We start from the raw sequence: 22592 nt of genomic DNA, 5'->3' as shown, positions 1-22592 counted from the left end.
TGGAGTTGAGCGGATTTGGGGGGGTTTGGGGATGAGGGGAAGGGGTTTGGGGGGGATTTGGGGGATTTTTTAGGGGGCTTGGGGGGGATTTAGGGGATTTGGGGGGGTTTTGGGGGTTTGGGGGGATTTGAGGGGATTTGGGGGGGTTTGGGATGAGGGGAAGGGTTTGGGGGGATTTGGGGGGATTTGAGAGGGGGTTGGGGGGGTTTGAGGGGATTTAGGGGGATGTGGGGGGATTTGAGGGGTTTTGGGGGATTTTTTGGGGGTTGGGGGGGATTTAGGGGGATTTGGGGGGATTTGAGGGGATTTGGGGGGTTTGGGGATGAGGGGAAGGGGTTTGGGGGATCTGAGGGGGTTTGGGGGAGATCTGGGGGGATTTGGGGGATTTGAGAGGGGGTTGGGGGGATTTGAGGGGGTTTAGGGGGATGTGGGGGATTTGAGGGGTTTTGGGGGATTTTTGGGGGGTTTGGGGGGGATTTAGGGGGATTTGGGGGGAATTGGGGGGATTTGAGGGGGTTTGGGGGGATTTGGGGGGTTTTGGGGGATTTTTGGGGGGTTTGGGGGGGATTTAGGGGGATTTGGGGAATTTGGGGGGTTTGAGAGGGGGTTGGGGGGGTTTGAGGGGATTTAGGGGGATTTGGGGGAATTTGGGGGGTTTGAGAGGGGGTTGGGGGGGTTTGAGGGGATTTAGGGGGGTTTGGGGGAATGGGGGGTTTGAGAGGGGTTGGGGGGTTTGGGGGGATTTAGGGGGATTTGGGGGGAGTTGGGGGGGATTTGAGGGGGATTTGGGGGGTTTGGGGATGAGGGAAAGGGGTTTGGGGGGAATTGGGGAATTTGAGAGGGGGTTGGGGGGGATTTGGGGGGGTTTAGGGGGATGTGGGGGGATTTGAGGGGTTTTGGGGGATTTTTGGGGAGTTTGGGGGGATTTAGGGGGATTTGGGGGAATTGGGGGGGATTTGAGGGGGATTTGAGGGGGATTTGGGGGGTTTGGGGATGAGGGGAAGGGGTTTGGGGGGATTTGAGGGGGGTTTGGGGAGATCTGGGGGGATTTGGGGGATTTGAGAGGGGTTGGGGGGATTTGAGGGGGTTTAGGGGGATGTGGGGGGATTTGGGGGGTTTTGGGGGGTTTGGGGGGGATTTAGGGGGATTTGGGGGGAATTGGGGGGATTTGAGGGGGATTTGGGGGGTTTGGGGATGAGGGGAAGGGGTTTGGGGGGCTTGGGGGGACTGAGGGGGGTTTGGGGGGATTTGAGGAATTTGGGGGGGATTTGGGGGATTTGAGAGGGGGTTGGGGGGGGTTTGAGGGGAATTGGGAGGATTTGGGGGGGTTTGGGGGGATTTGGGGGGAGTTGGGGGATTTGGGGGGATTTGGGGGGTATTAAGGGGGATTTGGGGCCATTAAGAGGTTTTGGGGGGCACTAAGTGGGTTTCGGGGCCTTAAGGGTGTTCAGAGGGGTTCTGAGGAGATTTTGGGGGTAAATAGGGGGAATTTGGGGGGGGTTGAGGGGCTTATGGGGGTTTTGGGCCATTAAGGGGGTTTTGGGGAAACTAAGAGGGGATTTGAAGGGGGTTTGGGGGTCTGGGTGTGGAACTGAGGGGGTTTTGGGGCATTTAGGGTGTTTTGGGGCACTAAGTGGGTTTCGGGGGCCTTAAGGGTGTTCAGAGAGGTTCTGAGGAGATTTGGGGGCCATCGGAGGGGATTTGGGGGAGAACCGAGTGGGTTTTGAGGGATTTGGGGAGCTGAGGAGGCCGAGGGGGGGACCTGAAGGTTTTGGGGGGATTTCTGGGGGATTATGGAGGGAAAAAAAGGGGACAAACGAACCTGCCGGTGACCCAAAGGAAGAGGAAGCCCTCGTCCTGCAGGACGGGGATGTTGAGGCGCCGCATCTCGTCGTCTGTCAGGGTCCCATAAGGCAGCTCCATGTGGATGTCCAGGGCGGGTCGGCCATGACGACAGCGAACTTCCCAGGATGCTGACGTCCAGGTAACGGATATCGCAGCAAATCCACTGGTTTTGGGGGAAAAACTGAGGTAAAAATCCTCCCCGGCACAAAAAAAGTGGAGTTTTGGGGAAAAACTGAGGTAAAGAATCCTCCCTGGCACAAAAAAAGTGGAGTTTTGGGGGTTGCGAGGGAAAAAAACGGGGAAAAAATGCGGCCGGGAGGGCCCGAGGGAGGGCTGAGGGGGTGAAGGGAGGAGATGGGGTGGTAAATGGGGGTTTTGTGAGGTAAAAAATTGGTTAAAATTGTGTTTTCTGTCAGAAAATTAATGTTTTGAAGAAAATATAAGAGGAAAGTGTAAAATATTGGAAAAATTGAGGTGTTTATGGGGGGTTTGGTGCTCTGAAGGGGTGAAGGGAGGAGATGGGGTGGTAAATGGGGGTTTTGTGAGGTAAAAAGTGTCATTAAAAGTATTTTTTCTGTCAGAAATTTAATGTCTGAGGAAAATATAATAGGAAAGTGTAAAATATTGGAAAAATTGAGGTGTTTATGGGGGTTTGGTGCTCTGAGGGGGTGCAGGGAGGAGATGGGGTGGTAAATGGGGTTTTGTGAGTAAAAAATTGGTTGAAATTGTGTTTTCTGTCAGAAAATTAATGTTTTGGAGAAAATAGAGTAGAAAAATGTAAAATATTGGGGGAAATTGTGTTTATGGAGGAGTTTGGTGCTCTGAGGGGGTGAAGGGAGGAGATGGGGTGGTAAATGGGGGTTTTGTGAGGTAAAAAATTGGTTAAAATTGTGCTTTCTGTCAGAAAATTAATGTTTTGGGAAAAATATAATAGGAAAGTGTAAAATATTGGGGAAAATTGAGGTGTTTCTGGGTTTGGGGGGGGTTTCATGCTCTGAGGGGTTACAGCTGCAGTAAATGAGTTTTTTGTGAGGTAAAAAGTGTTGTAAAAATTGTGCTTTCTGTCAGAAAATTAATGTTTTGAAGAAAATATAATAGGAAAATGTAAAATATTGGAAAAATTGAGGTGTTTATGGGGGTTTGGTGCTCTGAGGGGTTGCAGGGATGAGATGGGTGGTAAATGGGGGTTTTGTGAGGTAAAAATTGGTTAAAATTGTGTTTTCTGTCAGAAAATTAATGTTTTGAAGAAAATATAAGAGGAAAGTGTAAAATATTGGAAAAATTGAGGTGTTTATGGGAGGTTTGGTGCTCTGAGGGGTTGCAAGGAAGAGATGGGGTGGTAAATGGGGGTTTTGTGAGGTAAAAAGTGTCGTTAAAAGTATTTTTTCTGTCAGAAATTAATGTTTTGGGAAAAATATAATAGGAAAATGTAAAATATTGGAAAAATGGAGGTGTTATGGGGGGTTTGGTGCTCTGAAGGGGTGAAGGGAGGAGATGGGGTGGTAAATGGGGGTTTTCTGAGGTAAAAAGTGTTTGTAAAAACTGTGCTTTCTGTCAGAAAATTAATGTTTTAAAGAAAATAGAGTAGAAAATGTAAAATATTGGGGGAAATTGTGTTTATGGAGGAGTTTGGTGCTCTGAGGGGGTGAAGGGAGGAGATGGGGCGGTAAATGGGGGTTTTGTGAGGTAAAAAGTGTCGCTAAAGTATTTTTTCTGTCAGAAATTTAATGTCTGAGGAAAAATATAATAGGAAAGTGTAAAATATTGGAAAAATTGAGGTGTTTATGGGGGGTTTGGTGCTCTGAAGGGGTGAAGGGAAGAGATGGGGTGGTAAATGGGGTTTTGTGAGGTAAAAAATTGGCTGAAATTGTGTTTTCTGTCAGAAAATTAATGTTTTGGGAAAAATATAATAGGAAAGTGTAAAATATTGGAAAAATTGAGGTGTTTATGGGGGGGTTGGTGCTCTGAAGGGGTGAAGGGAGGATATGGGGTGGTAAATGGGGGTTTTGTGAGGTAAAAAGTGTCATTAAAAGTATTTTTTCTGTCAGAAATTTAATGTCTGAGGAAAAATATATAGGAAAGTGTAAAATATTGGAAAAATTGAGGTGTTTATGGGGGTTTGGTGCTCTGAGGGGTTGCAGGGAGGAGGTGGGTGGTAAATGGGGGTTTTGTGAGGTAAAAATTGGTTGAAATTGTGTTTTCTGTCAGAAAATTAATGTTTTGGGAAAATATAATAGGAAAGTGTAAAATATTGGGGAAAATTGAGGTGTTTCTGGGTTTGGGGGGGTTTCATGCTCTGAGGGTTACAGCTGCAGTAAATGGAGTTTTTGTGAGGTAAAAAGTGTTGTAAAAATGGTGCTTTCTGTCAGAAAATTAATGTTTTGAAGAAAATATAAGAGGAAAGTGTAAAATACTGGAAAAATTGAGGTGTTTATGGGAGGTTTGGTGCTCTGAAGGGGTGAAGGGAGGAGATGGGGTGGTAAATGGGGGTTTTGTGAGGTAAAAAGTGTCGTTAAAAGTATTTTTTCTGTCAGAAATTAATGTTTGGGAAAAATATAATAGGAAAATGTAAAATATTGAAAAATGGAGGTGTTTATGGGGGGTTTGGTGCTCTGAAGGGTGAAGGGAGAGATGGGGTGTAAATGGGGGTTTTCTGAGGTAAAAAGTGTTGTAAAAACTGTGCTTTCTGTCAGAAAATTAATGTTTAAAGAAAATAGAGTAGAAAATGTAAAATATTGGGGAAATTGTGTTTATGGAGGAGTTTGGTGCTCTGAGGGGTTGCAGGGAGGAGATGGGTGGTAAATGGGGGTTTTGTGAGGTAAAAAATTGGTTAAAATTGTGTTTTCTGTCAGAAAATTAATGTTTTGGAAAAATATAATAGGAAAATGTAAAATATTGGAAAAATTGAGGTGTTTATGGGGGGTTTGGTGCTCTGAAGGGGTGCAGGGAGGAGATGGGGTGGTAAATGGGGGTTTTGTGAGGTAAAAAATGGTTGAAATTGTGTTTTCTGTCAGAAAATTAATGTTTTGGAGAAAATAGAGTAGAAAAATGTAAAATATTGGGGGAAATTGTGTTTATGGAGAGTTTGGTGCTCTGAGGGGGTGCAGGGAGGAGATGGGGTGGTAAATGGGGGTTTTGTGAGGTAAAAATTGGTTAAAATTGTGTTTTCTGTCAGAAAATTAATGTTTTGGAGAAAATAGAGTGGAAAAATGTAAAATATGGGGCAAAACATTACTTTTGGGGTGAAATGATTGATTTTGGGGGGTGAAAATGTGGATTTGTGGTTGAAGGACTTGATTTTGGTGGTGGAAATGTTGATTTGGGCTGCAAATGTTGAATTTTGAGGCAAAAGTTCACTTTAGGTTTAAAATGGTTGGTTTTGGGGCTGAAAATGTTGATTTTGGGGGTGAAACTGTTGATTTTTTGTGTAACTAAAATGTTAAGGTAAAAAATTACGATTTTGCTTTAAAAATGAGGAAAAACTGTAAATATTGATAAAACTCTTAACAATTTGGTCCAAAAAAGGGGGAAATGTAAAATATTGAGGGAAAAATCACTTTTTCTTGAAAAACGTGGGGAAACCTCAACTCTTGAGGTAAAAAATCCACATTTTGGTGCAAAAAAAGGGGGAAAATGTAAAATATTGAGGGAAAAATCACTTTTTCTTGAAAAACGTGGGGAAACCTCAACTCTTGAGGTAAAAAATCCACGTTTTGGTGCAAAAATGTAAAATATTGAGGAAACAACAGATTTGCTATAAAAACATGGGACAACTTCAAGTTCTGAGGTAAAAAATCCACATTTTGGTGCAAAAATGTAAAATATTGAGGGAAACAACAGATTTGCTATAAAAACATGGGACAACTTCAAGTTCTGAGGTAAAAATTCACATTTTGGTGCAAAAAAAGGGGAAATGTAAATTATTGAAGGAAAAATCACTTTTTCTTGAAAAACATGGGGAAACCTCAACTCTTGAGGTAAAAAATCAACATTTTGGTGTAAAAAAAGGAGAAAACGTAAAACATTGAGGGAAAAATCACTTTTTTTTTAAAAACATGAGACAACTTCAACTCCTGAGGTAAAAAATTCACATTTTGGTGCGAAAAATGGGAAAACGTAAATTATTGAGGGAAAATCACTTTTTCTTGAAAAACATGGGAAACCTCAACTCTTGAGGTAAAAAATCTGCATTTTGGTGCGAAAAAAGGAGAAAATGTAAAATACTGAGGGAAAAATCACTTTTTCTTGAAAACCACAGGGAAACCTCAACTCTTGAGGTAAAAAATCCACGTTTTGGTGCAAAAAAGGAGAAATGTAAATTATTGAGGAAAAATCACTTTTCTTGAAAACCTGGGGAAACCTCAACTCTTGAGGTAAAAAATCGACATTTTGGTGCAAAAAAAGGAGAAAATGTAAAATATTGAGGGAAAAATCACTTTTTCTTGAAAAACATGGGGAAACCTCAACTCTTGGGGTAAAAAAATCCACGTTTTGGTGCGAAAAAAGGAGAAAATGTAAAATATTGAGGGAAAAATCACTTTTTTTTTAAAACATGAGACAACTTCAACTCTTGAGGTAAAAAATCCACATTTTGGTGCAAAAATGTAAAATATTGAGGGAAACAACAGATTTGCTATAAAACATGGGAGAACTTCAAGTTCTGAGGTAAAAAATTCACATTTTGGTGCAAAAAAAGGGGAAAATGTAAATTATTGAGGGAAAAATCAGTTTTTCTTGAAAACATGGGGAAACCTCAACTCTTGAGGTAAAAAATCTGCGTTTTGGTGCAAAAAAAGGGAAAATGTCAAATACTGAGAGAAAAAAGACATTTTTGTTAAAAAACCTGGGACAACTTCAATTCTTGGGGTAACCCCCCGCCATTTTGGTGCAGAAAAGGTGCTGGAAAGTTCGATTTTGAGGAAAAGATGAAGAAAATGAGAGGTTTTTTTGGTTTTACCTGGGGGGGGAAGAGGCGGTCGGCGCCGGCGTCGGGGGGAGGGGGCCGGGTGAGGTCCTGGTGGGCTGCGGTCGCGGGGGTGGGCGTGGGGCGGGGTCCTGGGTGGGGTCTCGGGGCAGGCGTCGATCTCGTAGTGGACATATTTGCAGGTGTCCATGTGGAAGCAGGTGTTGAGGAAGGAGCAGTCGCCCAGGGACTCGTCCGTGTGCTTGTTGATGATTCGTCTGCCGGGGAGGAAGAGGAGGAGGTGAGGAAGGGGAGAAGGGGGCAGGGGGGGGAGGGGAGGATGGGGGGATTGTGGGTGGAGAAGATGGAGAAGAACGGGGAGATGACCGTGGAGAACGTGGATGGGAAACGTGGAGAATGTGGATGGAGAACAAGGAGAAGAAGATGGAGGAGGACATGGAGAACATGGAGAACATGGAGGAGAACATGGATGGAGGATGAGGAGAAGAACATGGAGACCATGGAGAACATGGAGGAGAACATGGAGAACATGGACGGAGAACATGGATGAAGAATATGGAGAAAAACATGGAGAACATGGATGGAGACCATGGAGAACATGGAGGAGAACATGGAGGAGGACATAGAGAACATGGATGGAGAATATGGAGAAGAACATGGAGACCATGGAGTCATGGAGAACATGGAGAAGAACATGGAGAAGAACATGGAGAAGAACATGGAGGACATGGATGAAAAATCTGGATGGAAAGCATGGATGAAGAACATGGAGTCATGGAGAACGTGGATGGAGAACAAGGAGAACATGAAGAAGAAGATGGAGGAGGACATAGAGAACATGGAGAACATGGATGGATGGAGAACATGGAGAACATGGATGAAAAATCTGGATGGAAAGCATGGATGAAGAATGTGGAGTCATGGAGAACGTGGATGGAGAACATGGAGGAGAAAATGGAGACCATGGAGTCATGGAGAACATGAAGAACATGGAGAAGAACATGGAGAACATGGATGAAAAATATGGATGGAAAACATGGATGAAGAACATGGAGACCATGGAGAACATGGATGAAGAACGTGGAGTCATGGAGAACGTGGATGGAGAACATGGAGGAGAAAATGGAGAAGAACATGGAGAACATGGATGGAGAACAAGGAGAACATGGAGAAGGACATGGATGGAGAACATGGAGAAGAACATGGAGGACATGGAGAACATGGATGGAGAACATGGATGAAGAATATGGAGAAGAAGATGGAGACCATGGATGGAAAACATGGAGGAGAACATGGAGAAGATGGATGGAGAACATGGAGAAGAACATGGAGGAGAACATGGATGGAGAACAAGGAGAACATGGAGGAGAACATGGATGGAGGATGAGGAAAAGAACATGGATGAAAAATCTGGATGGAAAACATGGATGAAGAAGATGGAGTCATGGAGAACATGGAGGAGAACATGGAGGAGAACATGGAGAACATGGAGAAGAACATGGAGAAGGACATGGATGGAGAACAAGGAGAACATGGAGAAGAACATGGAGGAGGACATAGAGAACATGGATGGAGAACATGCAGACATGGAGTCATGGAGAACATGAAGAACATGGAGAAGAACATGGAGGACATGGATGAAAAATCTGGATGGAAAACATGGATGAAGAACATGGAGTCATGGAGAACGTGGAGAACATGGAGGAGAAAATGGAGAAGAACATGGAGACCATGGATGGAGAACAAGGAGAACATGGAGGAGAACATGGATGGAGGATGAGGAGAAGAACATGGGTGAAAAATATGGATGGAAAACATGGAGGAGAACATGGAGTCATGGAGAACGTGGACGGAGAACATGGATGAAGAATATGGAGAAGAACATGGAGAACATGGATGGAGAACAAGGAGAAGAACATGGAGGAGAACATGGATGGAGGATGAGGAGAAGAACATGGAGAACATGGATGAAAAATCTGGATGGAAAACATGGATGAAGAACATGGAGACCATGGAGAACATGGAGGAAAACATGGAGAAGAACATGGAGAACATGGAGGAGAACATGGAGACCATGGATGAAAAATATGGATGGAAAACATGGATGAAGAACGTGGAGACCATGGAGAACATGGATGGAGAACATGGAGGAGAAAATGGAGAAGAACATGGAGAACATGGATGGAGAACAAGGAGAACATGGAGGAGAATATGGATGGAGAGTGAGGAGAAGAAGATGGAGAACATGGATGAAAAATCTGGATGGAAAACATGGACGAAGAACATGGAGACCATGGAGAACGTGGAGAACATGGAGGAAAACATGGAGAACATGGATGGAGACCATGGAGAACATGGAGGAGGACATAGAGAACATGGGTGGAGAACATGGAGAAGAACATGGAGACCATGGAGAACGTGGAGAACATGGAGAAGATGAAGAACATGGAGGAGAACATGGAGAAGAACATGGATGAAGAATATGGAGAAGAAGATGGAGAACATGGATGGAGAACATGGAGGAGAACATGGAGACCATGGAGTCATGGAGAACATGAAGAACATGGAGAAGAACATGGAGAACATGGAGGAGAACATGGAGAAGGACATGGATGGAGAAAGAACATGGAGCCCACGGATGGAGAACAAGGAGAACATGGAGGAGAACATGGAAGAGGACATGGAGAAGAACATGGAGCCCATGGATGGAGACATGGAGAAGATGGAGTCGTGGAGAACACGAAGAACATGGATGGAGAACATGGAGAAGATGGAGGAGAACATGGATGAAGAAGATGGAGCCATGGAGAACATGGATGGAGAAGATGGAGGACACTGAGTCATGGAGAAGATGGAGAAGAACATGGAGACCACGGCTGGAGAAGGAGACCGAAGGCCCCGACTGACCGGAAGTGAAGCTTGCGACATGGCCGCTCGTCCCCCGTGGCCTTGACGCACTCCTCTTTGGTTCCGTGGTCGCAGAACTCCTGGACCTGGGCCCGGCCCCGGGACCGGAACTTCTCCACGATTGATTGTTCCTTGGCCGTCGTCGTGTCAGAAGCTCCAGGATCTCCTGGCTCACCTGGGGGGAGAGGGGACATCTCATCCAAGATGGCCGCCGCCACCTTTATGGGCCAGGATCCTCTGGCTCAAGCTGGGTGGAGGTGGACACCTCATCCAAGATGGCCGCCGCCACCTTTATGGGCCAGGATCCTCTGGCTCAAGCTCATCCAAGATGGCTGCTGCCACCTTTATGGGCCAGGAGCCTCTGGCTCAAGCTGGGTGGAGGTGGACACCTCATCCAAGATGGCCGCCACCACCTTTATGGGCCAGGACCCCCTGGCTCAAGCTCATCCAAGATGGCCGTCACCACCTTTATGGGCCAGGATCCCCTGGCTCAAGCTGGGTGGAGGTGGATACCTCATCCAAGATGGCCGCGCCACCTTTATGGGCCAGGAGCCTCTGGCTCAAGCTGGGTGGAGGTGGACACCTCATCCAAGATGGCCGCCGCCCCCTTGGTGCTCTGGCATCACCTGACTCAAGCCAGGGGGAAATCCAAGATGGCCGCCACCACCTTGGTGCCCAACCCAACCTCCAGGCCCTTCCCATGAGCACCCGCGGGCGGCGGCCGCCATCTTGGCTGCCCGGAACCACCTGACTCAACCCGGGAGAATCCAAGATGGCCGCCGCCTCAGTGCTCCAGCATCACCTGACTCAACCCAGGGGGAATCCAAGATGGCCGCTGCCACCTTGGCGTCCAACCCAACCTCCAGGCCCTTCCCATGAGCACCCGCGGGCGGCGGCCGCCATCTTGGCTGCCCGGAACCACCTGACTCAACCCGGGAGAATCCAAGATGGCCGCCGCCTCAGTGCTCCAGCATCACCTGACTCAACCAGAGGAAATCCAAGATGGCCGCCACCACCTTGTCGGGCACTCCGCCATCTTGTTGAACTTCCCATGAGCACCCGCGGGCGGCGGCCGCCATCTTGGCTGCCCGGAACCACCTGACTCAACCCGGGAGAATCCAAGATGGCCGCCGCCTCAGTGCTCCAGGGTCACCTGACTCAACCCAGAGGGAATCCAAGATGGCCGCCGCCACCTTGGCGCCCAACCCAACCTCCAGGCCCTTCCCATGAGCACCCGCGGGCGGCGGCCGCCATCTTGGCGGTCAGGCGGCCATCTTGGCGGTCGGGCGGCCATCTTGTTGAGCTCCTCCAGCCCCTTCCCATGAGCACCATGGGTGCCGCCGCCATCTTGTTACACCCAACCCCATTGGGTGGCATCTCCGGGCCCTTCCCATGAGCACCCACGGGTGGCGGCCGCCATCTTGGCGGGCGAGCGGCCATCTTGTTGAGCTTCTCCGAACCCTTCCCATGAGCACCCACGGGCGTTTTCCGCCATTTTGAGCTCAAACCTCTCCACAGGCAGCACCCCCCTCCCCCCACCCACCCAAGGAGCACCCATGGGTGGCGGCCGCCATCTTGGCAGTGAGTCGGCCATCTTGGCGGTCGGTCGGCCATCTTGTTGAGCTTCTCCGAACCCCTCCCATGAGCACCCACGCGCGTTTTCCGCCATTTTGAGCTCAAACCTCTCCACAGGCAGCACCCCCACCCACCCAAGGAGCACCCATGGGTGGCGGCCGCCATCTTGGCAGTGGGTCGGCCATCTTGTTGAGCTTCTCCGAACCCTTCCCATGAGCACCCATCCACGTTTTCCGCCATTTTGAGCTCAAACCTCTCCACAAAGGGAACCCCCCGGCCCCCCACCCACCCAAGGAGCACCCATGGGTGCCCTCCGCCATCTTGGCAGTGGGTCGGCCATCTTGTTGAGCTTCTCCGAACCCTTCCAACGAGCGCCCACGCGCATTTTCCGCCATTTTGAGCTCCAACCTCTCCACGAGCGGCACCCCCCATCCCCCCACCCACGCAAGGAGCACCCATGGGTGGCGGCCGCCATCTTGGCGGTCGGTCGGCCATCTTGTTGAGCTTCTCCGAACCCCTCCACCGAACACCCACGTGCGTTTTCCGCCATTTTGAGCTCAAACCTCTCCACGAGCGGCACCCCCCGGCCCCCCACCCCCCCGAGGAGCACCCATGGGTGCCCCCCACCCCGCCCACCTTCTTGCTCTGCTGCTCCTTGGTGGACTGCTGACTCAGCAAGCTCTCGATCTCCAGGTCCACGTCCGACGCCTGCTTCCTCGACTTCTTCAGCGCCTCCTTCCCCGCCATTTCCCCTCCCCCCAGGCCCCCGGCCCCGCCCCCGCCCGCCGCCGAACCCCCGAGGCCTCCTCCTCCTCCTCCACCTCCTCCTCCTCCTCCACCTTCGTCGCCGCCTCCGCCGCCGCCGCCGTCCTCCCCGCCGCCATCTTGCTCCGCCCTCCTCTTCCTCTCCTTCACCGCCCCCGTCATGGCCGACAGCTTGGAGTGGTCGGCGTAGGTGACCAAGGTATTCTGGGAAGGCCCCTCGGGCATCAACCCCCTCTTGACCTCGATCAACTCTTGGGCGGCGAACTTCTGGAGGAGGCTTTCCACTTCCGGCAAGGCCGAGGGCTGGAAGAGGAAGTGGGCGATGACGTCACAGTGGCGACGATGACGTCACAGCGGCGACGGCACCGCCGGAAGGAGGAGGAGGCCCGGGACTTACGGCGGCGGCGATGGCGTCGCAAATGGCGGCGGCGTCGGTGGGGAGGGGGAGGCTGAGGTCGGCCAAGTGGAGGAGGAGGCGGCGTTCCAGGGCGGGGTCAAAGGTCACCTCGGCCACGCCCATCCCGCCGCCGGAGGAGGCCCCGCCCAGCCCCACCGGAAGGGGCGGGGCCGAGGAGGGCGGAGCCGAAGAAGGGAGGAGGAGGGATGGGGAGGAAGCGGGGCCCGGGCTGGAGGTGCGGGGAGGGGCCGTGAGGTCTGGGGAGGGGACAGGAAGTGAACTTTGACCCCGCGGTGACCTTTGAGCCCGGGTGTAACCCCCACGTTGACCTTTGACCCAACCGACCAATGGGTGGCCCCGCTGTTGACCTCTGACCCCAAGGAGAGGCCTCAAACGGGAGGCTAGGCCTAAAATGGAGGCCGTGTGACCTCTGACCCCACCCCACGGTGACCTCTGACCCTTCGTTGACCCCCGACCACGCCCAGTTGACCTCTGACCCCACCCACGCCCCAACCGTGACCTCTAACCCCACCCACGTGACCTCAGGCCCCACCCACTTGACCTCTGACCCCAAGGAGAGGCCTCAAACGGGGGCCTAGGCCTAAAATGGAGGCCATGTGACCTCTGACCCCACCCCATGGTGACCTCTGACCCTTCGTTGACCCCCCGACCACGCCCAGTTGACCTCTGACCCCACCCACGCCCCAACCGTGACCTCAGACCCCACCCACGTGACCTCAGACCCCACCCACTTGACCTCTGACCCCAAGGAGAGGCCTCAAACGGGGGGCTAGGCCTAAAATGGAGGCCGTGTGACCTCTGACCCCACCCCACGGTGACCTCTGACCCTTTGTTGACCCCTAACCACGCCCAGTTGACCTCTGACCCCACCCACGCCCCAACCGTCACCTCTAACCCCACCCACGTGACCTCAGACCCCACCCACTTGACCTCTGACCCCAAGGAGAGGCCTCAAACGGGGGACTAGGCCTAAAATGGAGGCCGTGTGACCTCTGACCCCCACCCCACGGTGACCTCTGACCCTTCGTTGACCCCCGACCACGCCCAGTTGACCTCTGACCCCACCCACGCCCCAACCGTGACCTCTAACCCCACCCACGTGACCTCAGGCCCCACCCACTTGACCTCAACCCAACCCCCCTTGACCTCCACCCAACCCACGACCCCTCCGTGACCTCTGACCCCACCCCCTTGACTTTCCCCGCCCACAACCACGTGACCCGCGATCCCATAGGCCACGCCCCCTCCCCCCACGTGACCTTTGACCCCCGCGCTGACCCAACGGGTCCTGCTTCCGGCGCCGCTGCAGCCGCTCCCGGAGGGAATCCAACTGCTTCTTGTGGGCCTGGATCGAGCTCCACGTGTCCGACATGGCCGCCAAAATTCTCCGGAAACCCCCAAAAACCCCAAAAAACCCAAAAAAAACCAAAAGCCAAAAAAAAAAAACCCAAAAAACCCGAAAAAAAACCCAAAAAAAACCCCCCCAGAACTCGGCCCGGAGCCGCCGGAACTTCCAGGCCCCGCCCGGCGAACCCGGAAGCGGAAGTGGCGGGAGTCGCCATGGAGACGGAGGGGAGGGAAGCGTCGCGCGTTGCCATAGCGACCGCCGCCATTTTGGAGGCAGCGGCTCCGCCGCCATTTTGAGTTCGGGCGGGGGAAAAGGGAAGGGGGGGGGGAGGTTTTTTTGAGGGAAAAAAAAGGCTTTTTTGGGATTTTCTGACAGGAAATGGGTGCTCGAGGACCGGAAGCGAACGGTTTGAGGGGAAAAAGCAGCTTTTTTGGGGGAAAAATGCTCCTTTTTTTGAGGAAAACGCGGGGTTTTTTAACCAGCTCCGTTTTGAGGGGAAAAAAACGCTTTTTGGGAAAACTGCTCTTTTTTTTTTGAGGGGAAAAAAGGACTTTTTGAGGGAAAAGCTTTTTTTTTGAGGTGGAAAAATCCCTTTTGGTGAATAAACGCCTATTTTTGAGGGAAAATCTTCAGTTTTAGGGAGTTCTCTGCTTGTTTTGAGGAGAAACTTTTATTTTTCCTCATTTTTGGAGGAAAAACCTCGATTTTTCAGCAAAATCTTAAATTTTAGAGGGAAAATTTATCATTTTTGAGGGAAATTTTTGGCTTTTTGGGGGAAAAACTCCTCTTTTAGTGGAAACATCCTTGTTTTTGAGGGAAAATCTCCATTTTTTGAGGGAAAAATCTCCATTTTTGGGGGAAAATCTCCATTTTTTGTGTGAAAATCTCCATTTTTGAGGGAAAATCTCCAGTTTTGAGGGAAAAATCCCCATTTTTGAGGGAAAATCCCCATTTTTTGTGTGAAATTCTCAATTTTGGGGGAAAAATCTCCTTTTTTTGTTTGAAAATCCCTATTTTGGGGAGAAAATCTTAATTTTTGTGGGAAAATCTCCATTTTTTGAGGGAAAATCTCCATTTTTTGTGAGAAAATCTCCATTTTTCTGTGAAAATCTCCATTTTTTGAGGGGAAATCTCCCTTTTTTGGTGAAAATCCCCATTTTTTTGAGTGAAAATCTCAATTTTTGTGGGAAAATCCCCGTTTTTTGTGTGAAAATCTCAATTTTAGGGGAAAAATCTCCATTTTTGAGGGAAAATCCCCATTTTTTGTGAAAATCTATATTTTTTTGTGTGAAAATCTCAATTTTTGTGTGAAAATCCCCATTTTTTGAGGGAAAATCTCCATTTTTGTGGGAAAATCTCCATTTTTTGTGTGAAAATCTCCATTTTTGGGGGAAAATCTCCATTTTTTGAGGGAAAATCTCCCTTTTTTGGGGAGAAATCTCCATTTTTGAGGGAAAATCCCCATTTTGGGGAGAAAATCTCCATTTTTGAGGCAAAATCTCCCTTTTTTGAGGGAAAATCTCCATTTTTTGTGTGAAAATCTCCATTTTGGGGGGAAAATCTCCATTTTTTGAGGCAAAATCTCCCTTTTTGGGGAGAAATCTCCATTTTTGAGGGAAAATCTCCATTTTTTGTGTGAAAATCTCCATTTTTGAGGCAAAATCTCCCTTTTTTTGGGAAAAATCTCCATTTTGTGGGGAAAACCTCAATTTTTGAGGAAAAATCTCCATTTTTTGTGTGAAAAATCTCAATTTTAGGGGAAAAATCCCCATTTTTTGAGGGAAAATCCCCATTTTTTGTGTGAAAATCTCCATTTTTTGTGGGAAAACCTCATTTTTTGTGTAAAAGTCTCCATTTTGGGGGGGAAAATCTCCATTTTTGAGGCAAAATCTCCCTTTTTTGAGGGAAAATCTCCATTTTTTGTGTGAAAATCTCAATTTTAGGGGAAAAATCTCCATTTTTTGGGGAAAATCTCCATTTTTTGGTGAAAATCCCCATTTTTTGTGTGAAAATCTCAATTTTAGGGGAAAAATCTCCATTTTTGAGGGAAAATCTCCATTTTGGGGAGAAAATCTCCATTTTTTGTGTGAAAATCTCCCTTTTTTTGGGAGAAATCTCCATTTTTGAGGGAAAATCTCCATTTTTTGTGTGAAAATCTCCATTTTTGAGGCAAAATCTCCCTTTTTTGGGAAAAATCTCCTTTTTGTGGGGAAAACCTCAATTTTTGAGGGAAAATCTCCATTTTGGGGGGAAAATCTCCATTTTTTGGGGAAAATCTCCATTTTTTGTGTGAAAATCTCAATTTTAGGGGAAAAATCTCCATTTTTGAGGGAAAATCCCCATTTTGGGGAGAAAATCTCCATTTTTTGTGTGAAAATCTCCCTTTTTTTGGGAGAAATCTCCATTTTTGAGGGAAAATCTCCATTTTTTGTGTGAAAATCTCCATTTTTGAGGCAAAATCTCCCTTTTTTTGGGAAAAATCTCCATTTTGTGGGGAAAACCTCAATTTTTGAGGAAAAATCTCCATTTTTTGTGTGAAAATCTCCATTTTTTGAGGGAAAAATCCCCATTTTTGAGGAAAAATCCCCATTTTTTGTGTGAAAATCCCCATTTTTTGTGTGAAAATCTCCATTTTTTGGGGGGAAAACCTCATTTTTTGTGGGAAAATCTCCATTTTTGGGGGAAAATCTCCATTTTTGAGGCTCAGCCACCACCTTTATTCCGCCGACGCGACACGGGGGGAGAATTTTGGGTGAAAATTTGGGGGTTTTGGGCCAGAGGGAAAGATTTGGGGGGGTTCAGCCAAAAAAAAAAAAAAATTCTCCTTTTCTCCTCATTTTTCGGCTCCGGGGACGCCTCCATCTTCTTCTTCCTGGGGGGGTTTGGGGACCCCCCCTGAGATCTGGGGAAAAAAAAAGGGGGGGATCAGTGTGGGAACCCCCAAAATTCCCAAAATTCCCCCAAAAACCCCCAAAAAAACCCCAAAATTTTGGGGAATCCCAAAACCCCCCCAAAAAACCCCAAAAATTTTTGGGGAATCCCAAAACCCCCCAAAAAACCCCAAAATTTTGGGAGGGGACCCCAAAACCCCCCAAATTTGGGGAAGGGACCCCAAAACCCCCCAAAAAAACCCCAAAAATTTTGGGGGGACCCCAAAACCCCCCAAATTTGGGGAGGGGGACCCCAAAACCCCCCCAAAAAACCCAAAAATTTTGGGGGACCCCAAAACCCCCCCAAAAAAAACCCAAAAATTTTTGGGGGGACCCCAAAACCCCCCAAAAAAACCCAAAAATTTTGGGGGACCCCAAAACCTCCCCAAAATTCCCCAAAATTAAGGGGGGGACCCCCAAAACCTTCATTTTCTTCAACTTCCGGAAGGGGGAGGGGCTTGGGGGGCCCCTCCGGTGACCCCAACAGAGCTGGGGAGGCAGAGGCCCCGCCCCCTCTGACGTCACGGCCACGCCCCCGCCGCCATCTTGAACCCAACGGTGGGGGAGGGGAGGAGGGGGAGGAGCCTCCATGTTTTCCACCAATGGCTGGAGTTCCGGAGTGGGCGTGGCCTCCGGGAAAAGGGGCGGGGCTTGGGAGGGGCTTCTGGGGCCCCACGTTGGGCCCCTCGGGTTGGGGTTCTCGCCGCAGCTCGTGGGCTCGAAGAGGTGGAGTTGTTGGGTGGCCATCTTGGGTTGGGTGGGGGGGGGGGTTGGGTTGGGTGCTCCCATTGGCCCATTGGGTGCTCCAGTTGGGTTCTTGGGTGCCGTTGACCCCTTGGGTGCTCTCGTTGACCCCTTGGGTGCTCCCATTGGTCCCTTGGGTGCTCCCATTGGGTTCTTGGGTGCCGTTGACCCCTTGGGTGCTCCCGTTGACCCATTGGGTGCTCTCGTTGACCCCTTGGGTGCTCCCATTGGGTTCTTGGGTGCTCCCATTGGGTTCTTGGGTGCCGTTGACCCCTTGGGTGCTCCCGTTGACCCCTTGGGTGCTCTCATTGACTTGTTGGGTGCTCCCATTGACCCGTTGGGTGGTTGGGTTGAGTTGGGTGCTCAAGTTGACCCCTTGGGTGCTCCCATTGGCCCCTTGGGTGCTCCCATTGGGTTCTTGGGTGCTGTTGACCCACTGGGTGCTCCCATTGACCCATTGGGTGCTCTCATTGACCCATTGGGTGCTCCCATTGGCCCCTTGGGTGCTCCCATTGGCTTGTTGGGTGCCGTTGACCCCTTGGGTGCTCTCGTTGACTTCCTGGGTGCTCCCATTGGGTTGTTGGGTGCTCTCGTTGACTTCTCGGGTGGTTGGGTTGAGTTGGGTGCTCTCGTTGACCCCTTGGGTGCTCCCATTGGCCCTTTGGGTGCTCCCATTGGGTTGTTGGGTGGTTGGGTTGAGTTGGGTGCTCCCGTTGACCCATTGGGTGCTCTCGTTGACCCCTTGGGTGCTCTCGTTGACCCCTTGGGTGCTCCCATTGGCCCATTGGGTGCTCTCGTTGACCTCTTGGGTGCCGTTGACCCCTTGGGTGCTCTCGTTGACCCCTTGGGTGCTCCCATTGGGTTCTTGGGTGCCGTTGACCCATTGGGTGCTGTCATTGACTTCTTGGGTGCTCCTGTTGACCCATTGGGTGGTTGGGTTGAGTTGGGTGCTCAAGTTGACTCGTTGGGTGCTCCCATTGACCTGTTGGGTGCTCCCATTGGGTTGTTGGGTGCCGTTGACCCCTTGGGTGCTCCCGTTGACCCCTTGGGTGCTCCCATTGGGTTGTTGGGTGCCCCTGTTGACCTCTTGGGTGGTTGGGTTGAGTTGGGTGCTCCCGTTGACCCCTTGGGTGCTCCCATTGACTCGTTGGGTGCTCCCATTGGGTTGTTGGGTGCCGTTGACCCCTTGGGTGCTCCCATTGACTTGTTGGGTGCTCCCATTGACCTCTTGGGTGGTTGGGTTGAGTTGGGTGCTCAAGTTGACCTCTTGGGTGCTCCCATTAGCCCCTTGGGTGCTCCCATTGGGTTGTTGGGTGCCGTTGACCCATTGGGTGCTCTCGTTGACCCCTTGGGTGCTCCCATTGACCTGTTGGGTGCTCCCATTGGGTTCTTGGGTGCCGTTGACCCATTGGGTGCTGTCATTGACTTCTTGGGTGCTCTTGTTGACTTCTTGGGTGGTTGGGTTGAGTTGGGTGCTCAAGTTGACTCGTTGGGTGCTCCCATTGGCCCCTTGGGTGCTCCCATTGGGTTCTTGACTGGTGTTGACCCTTTGGGTGCTCTCGTTGACCCCTTGGGTGCTCCCATTGACCTGTTGGGTGCTCCCATTGGGTTCTTGGGTGCTGTTGACCCATTGGGTGCTCTCGTTGACCCCTTGGGTGCTCCCATTGGTCCCTTGGGTGCTCCCATTGGGTTCTTGGGTGCTGTTGCCCCCCTGGGTGCTCCCGTTGACCCATTGGGTGCTCTCGTTGACCCCTTGGGTGCTCCTGTTGACCCATTGGGTGGTTGGGTTGAGTTGGGTGCTCCCATTGGCCCCTCGGGTGCTCCCATTGGTCCCTCGGGTGCTCCCATTGGCTTCTTGGGTGCCATTGACCCCTCGGGTGCTCCCGTTGACCCCTTGGGTGCCGTTGCCCCCTCGGGTGGCCCCATTGGTCCTTTGGGTGCCTCCATCCCCTCTCCTCGAGGCCCCCGGAAGTCGCCCAATCCCCGCCCGGCGCCTCTTGCCTTCCGGAACCTTTCGGTGGCCACCTGAGCCCTTTTGGTGGCCACCGGGGCCGAGTCGGGCGTCGGTTGGGAGAAAACAAAGGGGGAGGGGCCGGGGGTCACCCAGGGGGCGGGGCCACTTGTGGGCGGCCAATGAGAGGCCGGGAGGGGGGCGGCGAGCGGGATTTTGGGGGAGTTTGTCCAAAAATGGAGGATCGGGCGGGAAGGGTCCAAGGGAAGGGGGGGAGGGGGGCGTCGGGGGTCGTTTGGGGTGCGGGGGGGGTGGGGGAGGGGGTGGGAAAATTTGGGGGGTTTTTTGGGGGGGTCCTGGGGGGTTTTGGGGGGGGTCCCCAAGAGGAGGAGTTGGCGCCGCAGCTCTTGGGTGGTTTGGAGTTGGCGGAGTTGGAGCTGTTGGAGGAGGAGGAGCTCGTCCAGGATCAGGGGGAGGTCGAAAGGGGGTGGGGGGGAGGGGCCAAAGAGGGGGGGAGGGGTGGGGGGTGGGGGGGGACCCGGGGGGGTCCATGGAGGGGGAGGCTGTGGGGGAAAAAGAGAGAGAGGGGGGTGAGGGAGGTGGAAAAAGCAATGGTTTAACCCCAAATGACCTAAAAAGCATAATTTTGACCCAAAAAGGGGTGGATTTGACCCAAAAAGTGATGGGTTTGACCCAAAAAGTGGTGGATTTGACCCAAAAAGTGATGGGTTTGACCCCAAATTGCAAAAAAAGTTGGGGATTTGACCCAAAATCAATGGTTTTGACCCCAAAATTGATGTTTTTACCCCAAATTACCCCAAAAGTTGGGTTTTTAACCCAAAAAGTGGTGGATTTGACCCAAAAAGTGATGGTTTTGACCCAAAAATCAATGTTTTAACCCCAAATTACCTAAAAAGCATCATTTTGACCCAAAAAGTGATGGTTTTGACCCAAAAAGTGATTGTTTTGACCCAAAAATCACTGGGTTTGACCCAAAATCAATGGTTTTGACCCAAAATCGATGGTTTCGACCCCAAATTACCCAAAAAGTTGGGGGTTTAACCCAAAAAGTGGTGGATTTGACCCAAAATTGATGTTTTTAACCCCAAATTGCCCTAAATTCATTGTTTTAACCCAAAAAGTGGTGGTTTTGACCCAAAAATCAATGGTTTTGACCCCAAAATTGATCTTTTTGCCCCAAATTACCCCAAAAAGCATCATTTGAACCCAAAAAGTGGTGGTTTTGACCCAAAAAGTGATGGGTTTGACCCAAAAATCAATGTTTTAACCCCAAATTACCTAAAAACCATAATTTTAACCCAAAAAGTGGTGGTTTTGACCCAAAAATCAGTGGTTTTGACCCCAAAATTAATGTTTTTACCCCAAATTACCCAAAAACCATAATTTTAACCCCAAAAGTGGCGGATTTGACCCAAAAAGTGATGGTTTTGACCCCAAATTACCCCAAAAAGCATCATTTTAACCCAGAAAGTGGTGGTTTTGACCCAAAAAGTGATGGGTTTGACCCAAAAATCAGTGGTTTTGACCCCAAAATTAATGTTTTTACCCCAAATTACCCAAAAACCATAATTTTAACCCAAAAATTTATGGTTTTGCCCCAAAAATCAATGGTTTTGACCCCAAAATTGATGGTTTTGACCCCAAATTACCCAAAAAGTTGGGGGTTTAACCCAAAAATTGATGGGTTTGACCCCAAAATTGATGTTTTTACCCCAAATTACCTAAAAATCATCATTTTAACCCAAAAAGTGGTGGTTTTGACCCAAAAAGTGATGGTTTTGACCCAAAAATCAATGTTTTAACCCCAAATTACCTAAAAACCATAAGTTTAACCCAAAACTTGATGGGTTTGACCCAAAAATCAGTGGTTTTGACCCCAAAATTGATGTTTTTACCCCAAATTACCCAAAAAGTTGGGGTTTTAACCCAAAAAGTGGTGGATTTGACCCCAAAATCAATGGTTTTGACCCAAAAATCAATGTTTTAACCCCAAATTACCTAAAAAGCATCATTTTGACCCAAAAAGTGGTGGATTTGACCCAAAAAGCAATGGTTTTGACCCCAAATCGATGGTTTTGACCCCAAATTACCCAAAAAGTTGGGTTTTTAACCCAAAAAGTGGTGGATTTGACCCCAAAATTGATGTTTTTAACCCCAAATTGCCCTAAATTCATTGTTTTAACCCAAAAAGTGGTGGTTTTGACCCAAAAATCAATGGTTTTGACCCAAAATCGATGGTTTTGACCCCAAATTACCCCAAAAAGCATCATTTTAACCCAAAAAGTGATGGGTTTGACCCCAAAATCGATGTTTTAACCCCAAAAAACATCATTTTAACCCAAAAAGTGGTGGTTTTGACCCAAAAAGTGATGGTTTTGACCCAAAATCAATGGTTTTGACCCAAAAATCAATGTTTTAACCCCAAATTACCTAAAAACGCATCATTTTAACCCAAAAGTGGTGGTTTTGACCCCAAAATTGATGTTTTTACCCCAGAATACCCAAAAAGTTGGTTTTTTAACTCAAAAAGAGGTAGTTTTGACCCAAAAATCGATGTTTTAACCCCAAAAAACATCATTTTAACCCAAAAAGTGGTGGTTTTGACCCAAAAATCAATGTTTTAACCCCAAATTACAAAAAAAGTTGGGGTTTTAACCCAAAAAGTGGTGGTTTTGACCCCAAAATTGATGTTTTTACCCCAAATTACCTAAAAAACATAATTTTAACCCAAAAAGTGGTGGTTTTGACCCAAAAAGTGATGGGTTTGACCCAAAAATCAATGGTTTAACCCCAAATTACCTAAAAAGCATCGTTTGGACCCAAAAAGGGATGGGTTTGACCCAAAAAGTGGTGGTTTTGACCCAAAAAGTGATGGGTTTGACCCCAAATTGCAAAAAAAGTTGTTGGTTTGACCCAAAATCGATGGTTTTGACCCAAAATCGATGGTTTTGACCCCAAATTACCCAAAAAGTTGGGGGTTTAACCCAAAAAGTGGTGGATTTGACCCAAAATCAATGGTTTTGACCCCAAAATTGATGTTTTTACCCCTAATTACCCCAAAAAGCATCATTTGAACCCAAAACGTGGTGGATTTGACCCAAAAATCAATGGTTTAACCCCAAATTACCCAAAAAGTTGGGGTTTTAACCCAAGAAGTGGTGGTT

General features: G+C 49.1%; 2 protein-coding genes across 2 annotated transcripts; both read right to left on the bottom strand.

Annotated features, from left to right (window-relative positions):
• Nucleotides 1-1791: 1791 nt before the first annotated feature.
• Nucleotides 1792-13865, bottom strand: METTL3 (methyltransferase 3, N6-adenosine-methyltransferase complex catalytic subunit). Its single transcript, XM_071732722.1, is given in 10 exon segments — nt 1792-1931; nt 1934-1969; nt 1972-2008; nt 6803-6865; nt 6867-7026; nt 9677-9824; nt 9827-9851; nt 11888-12319; nt 12414-12670; nt 13713-13865. Coding segments are annotated over 10 exon segments (1392 nt in total). The 5' UTR covers nt 13807-13865.
• Nucleotides 13866-16392: 2527 nt separating this feature from the next.
• LOC139790953 (autotransporter adhesin BpaC-like) lies at nt 16393-19488 on the bottom strand (the record flags this gene model as incomplete). The annotated part of the gene is made up of 3 exons (XM_071732728.1): nt 16393-16684; nt 17136-18720; nt 18781-19488. Coding segments are annotated over 3 exons (2397 nt in total), but the record flags the coding sequence as incomplete, so codon positions are not given.
• Nucleotides 19489-22592: the final 3104 nt, after the last annotated feature.

The sequence above is a fragment of the Heliangelus exortis genome, unplaced genomic scaffold, assembly GCF_036169615.1.
Source record: "Heliangelus exortis unplaced genomic scaffold, bHelExo1.hap1 Scaffold_69, whole genome shotgun sequence".
In the NCBI taxonomy this organism is placed as follows: domain Eukaryota; kingdom Metazoa; phylum Chordata; class Aves; order Apodiformes; family Trochilidae; genus Heliangelus; species Heliangelus exortis.
This window is presented reverse-complemented; position numbering and strand designations above follow the sequence as displayed.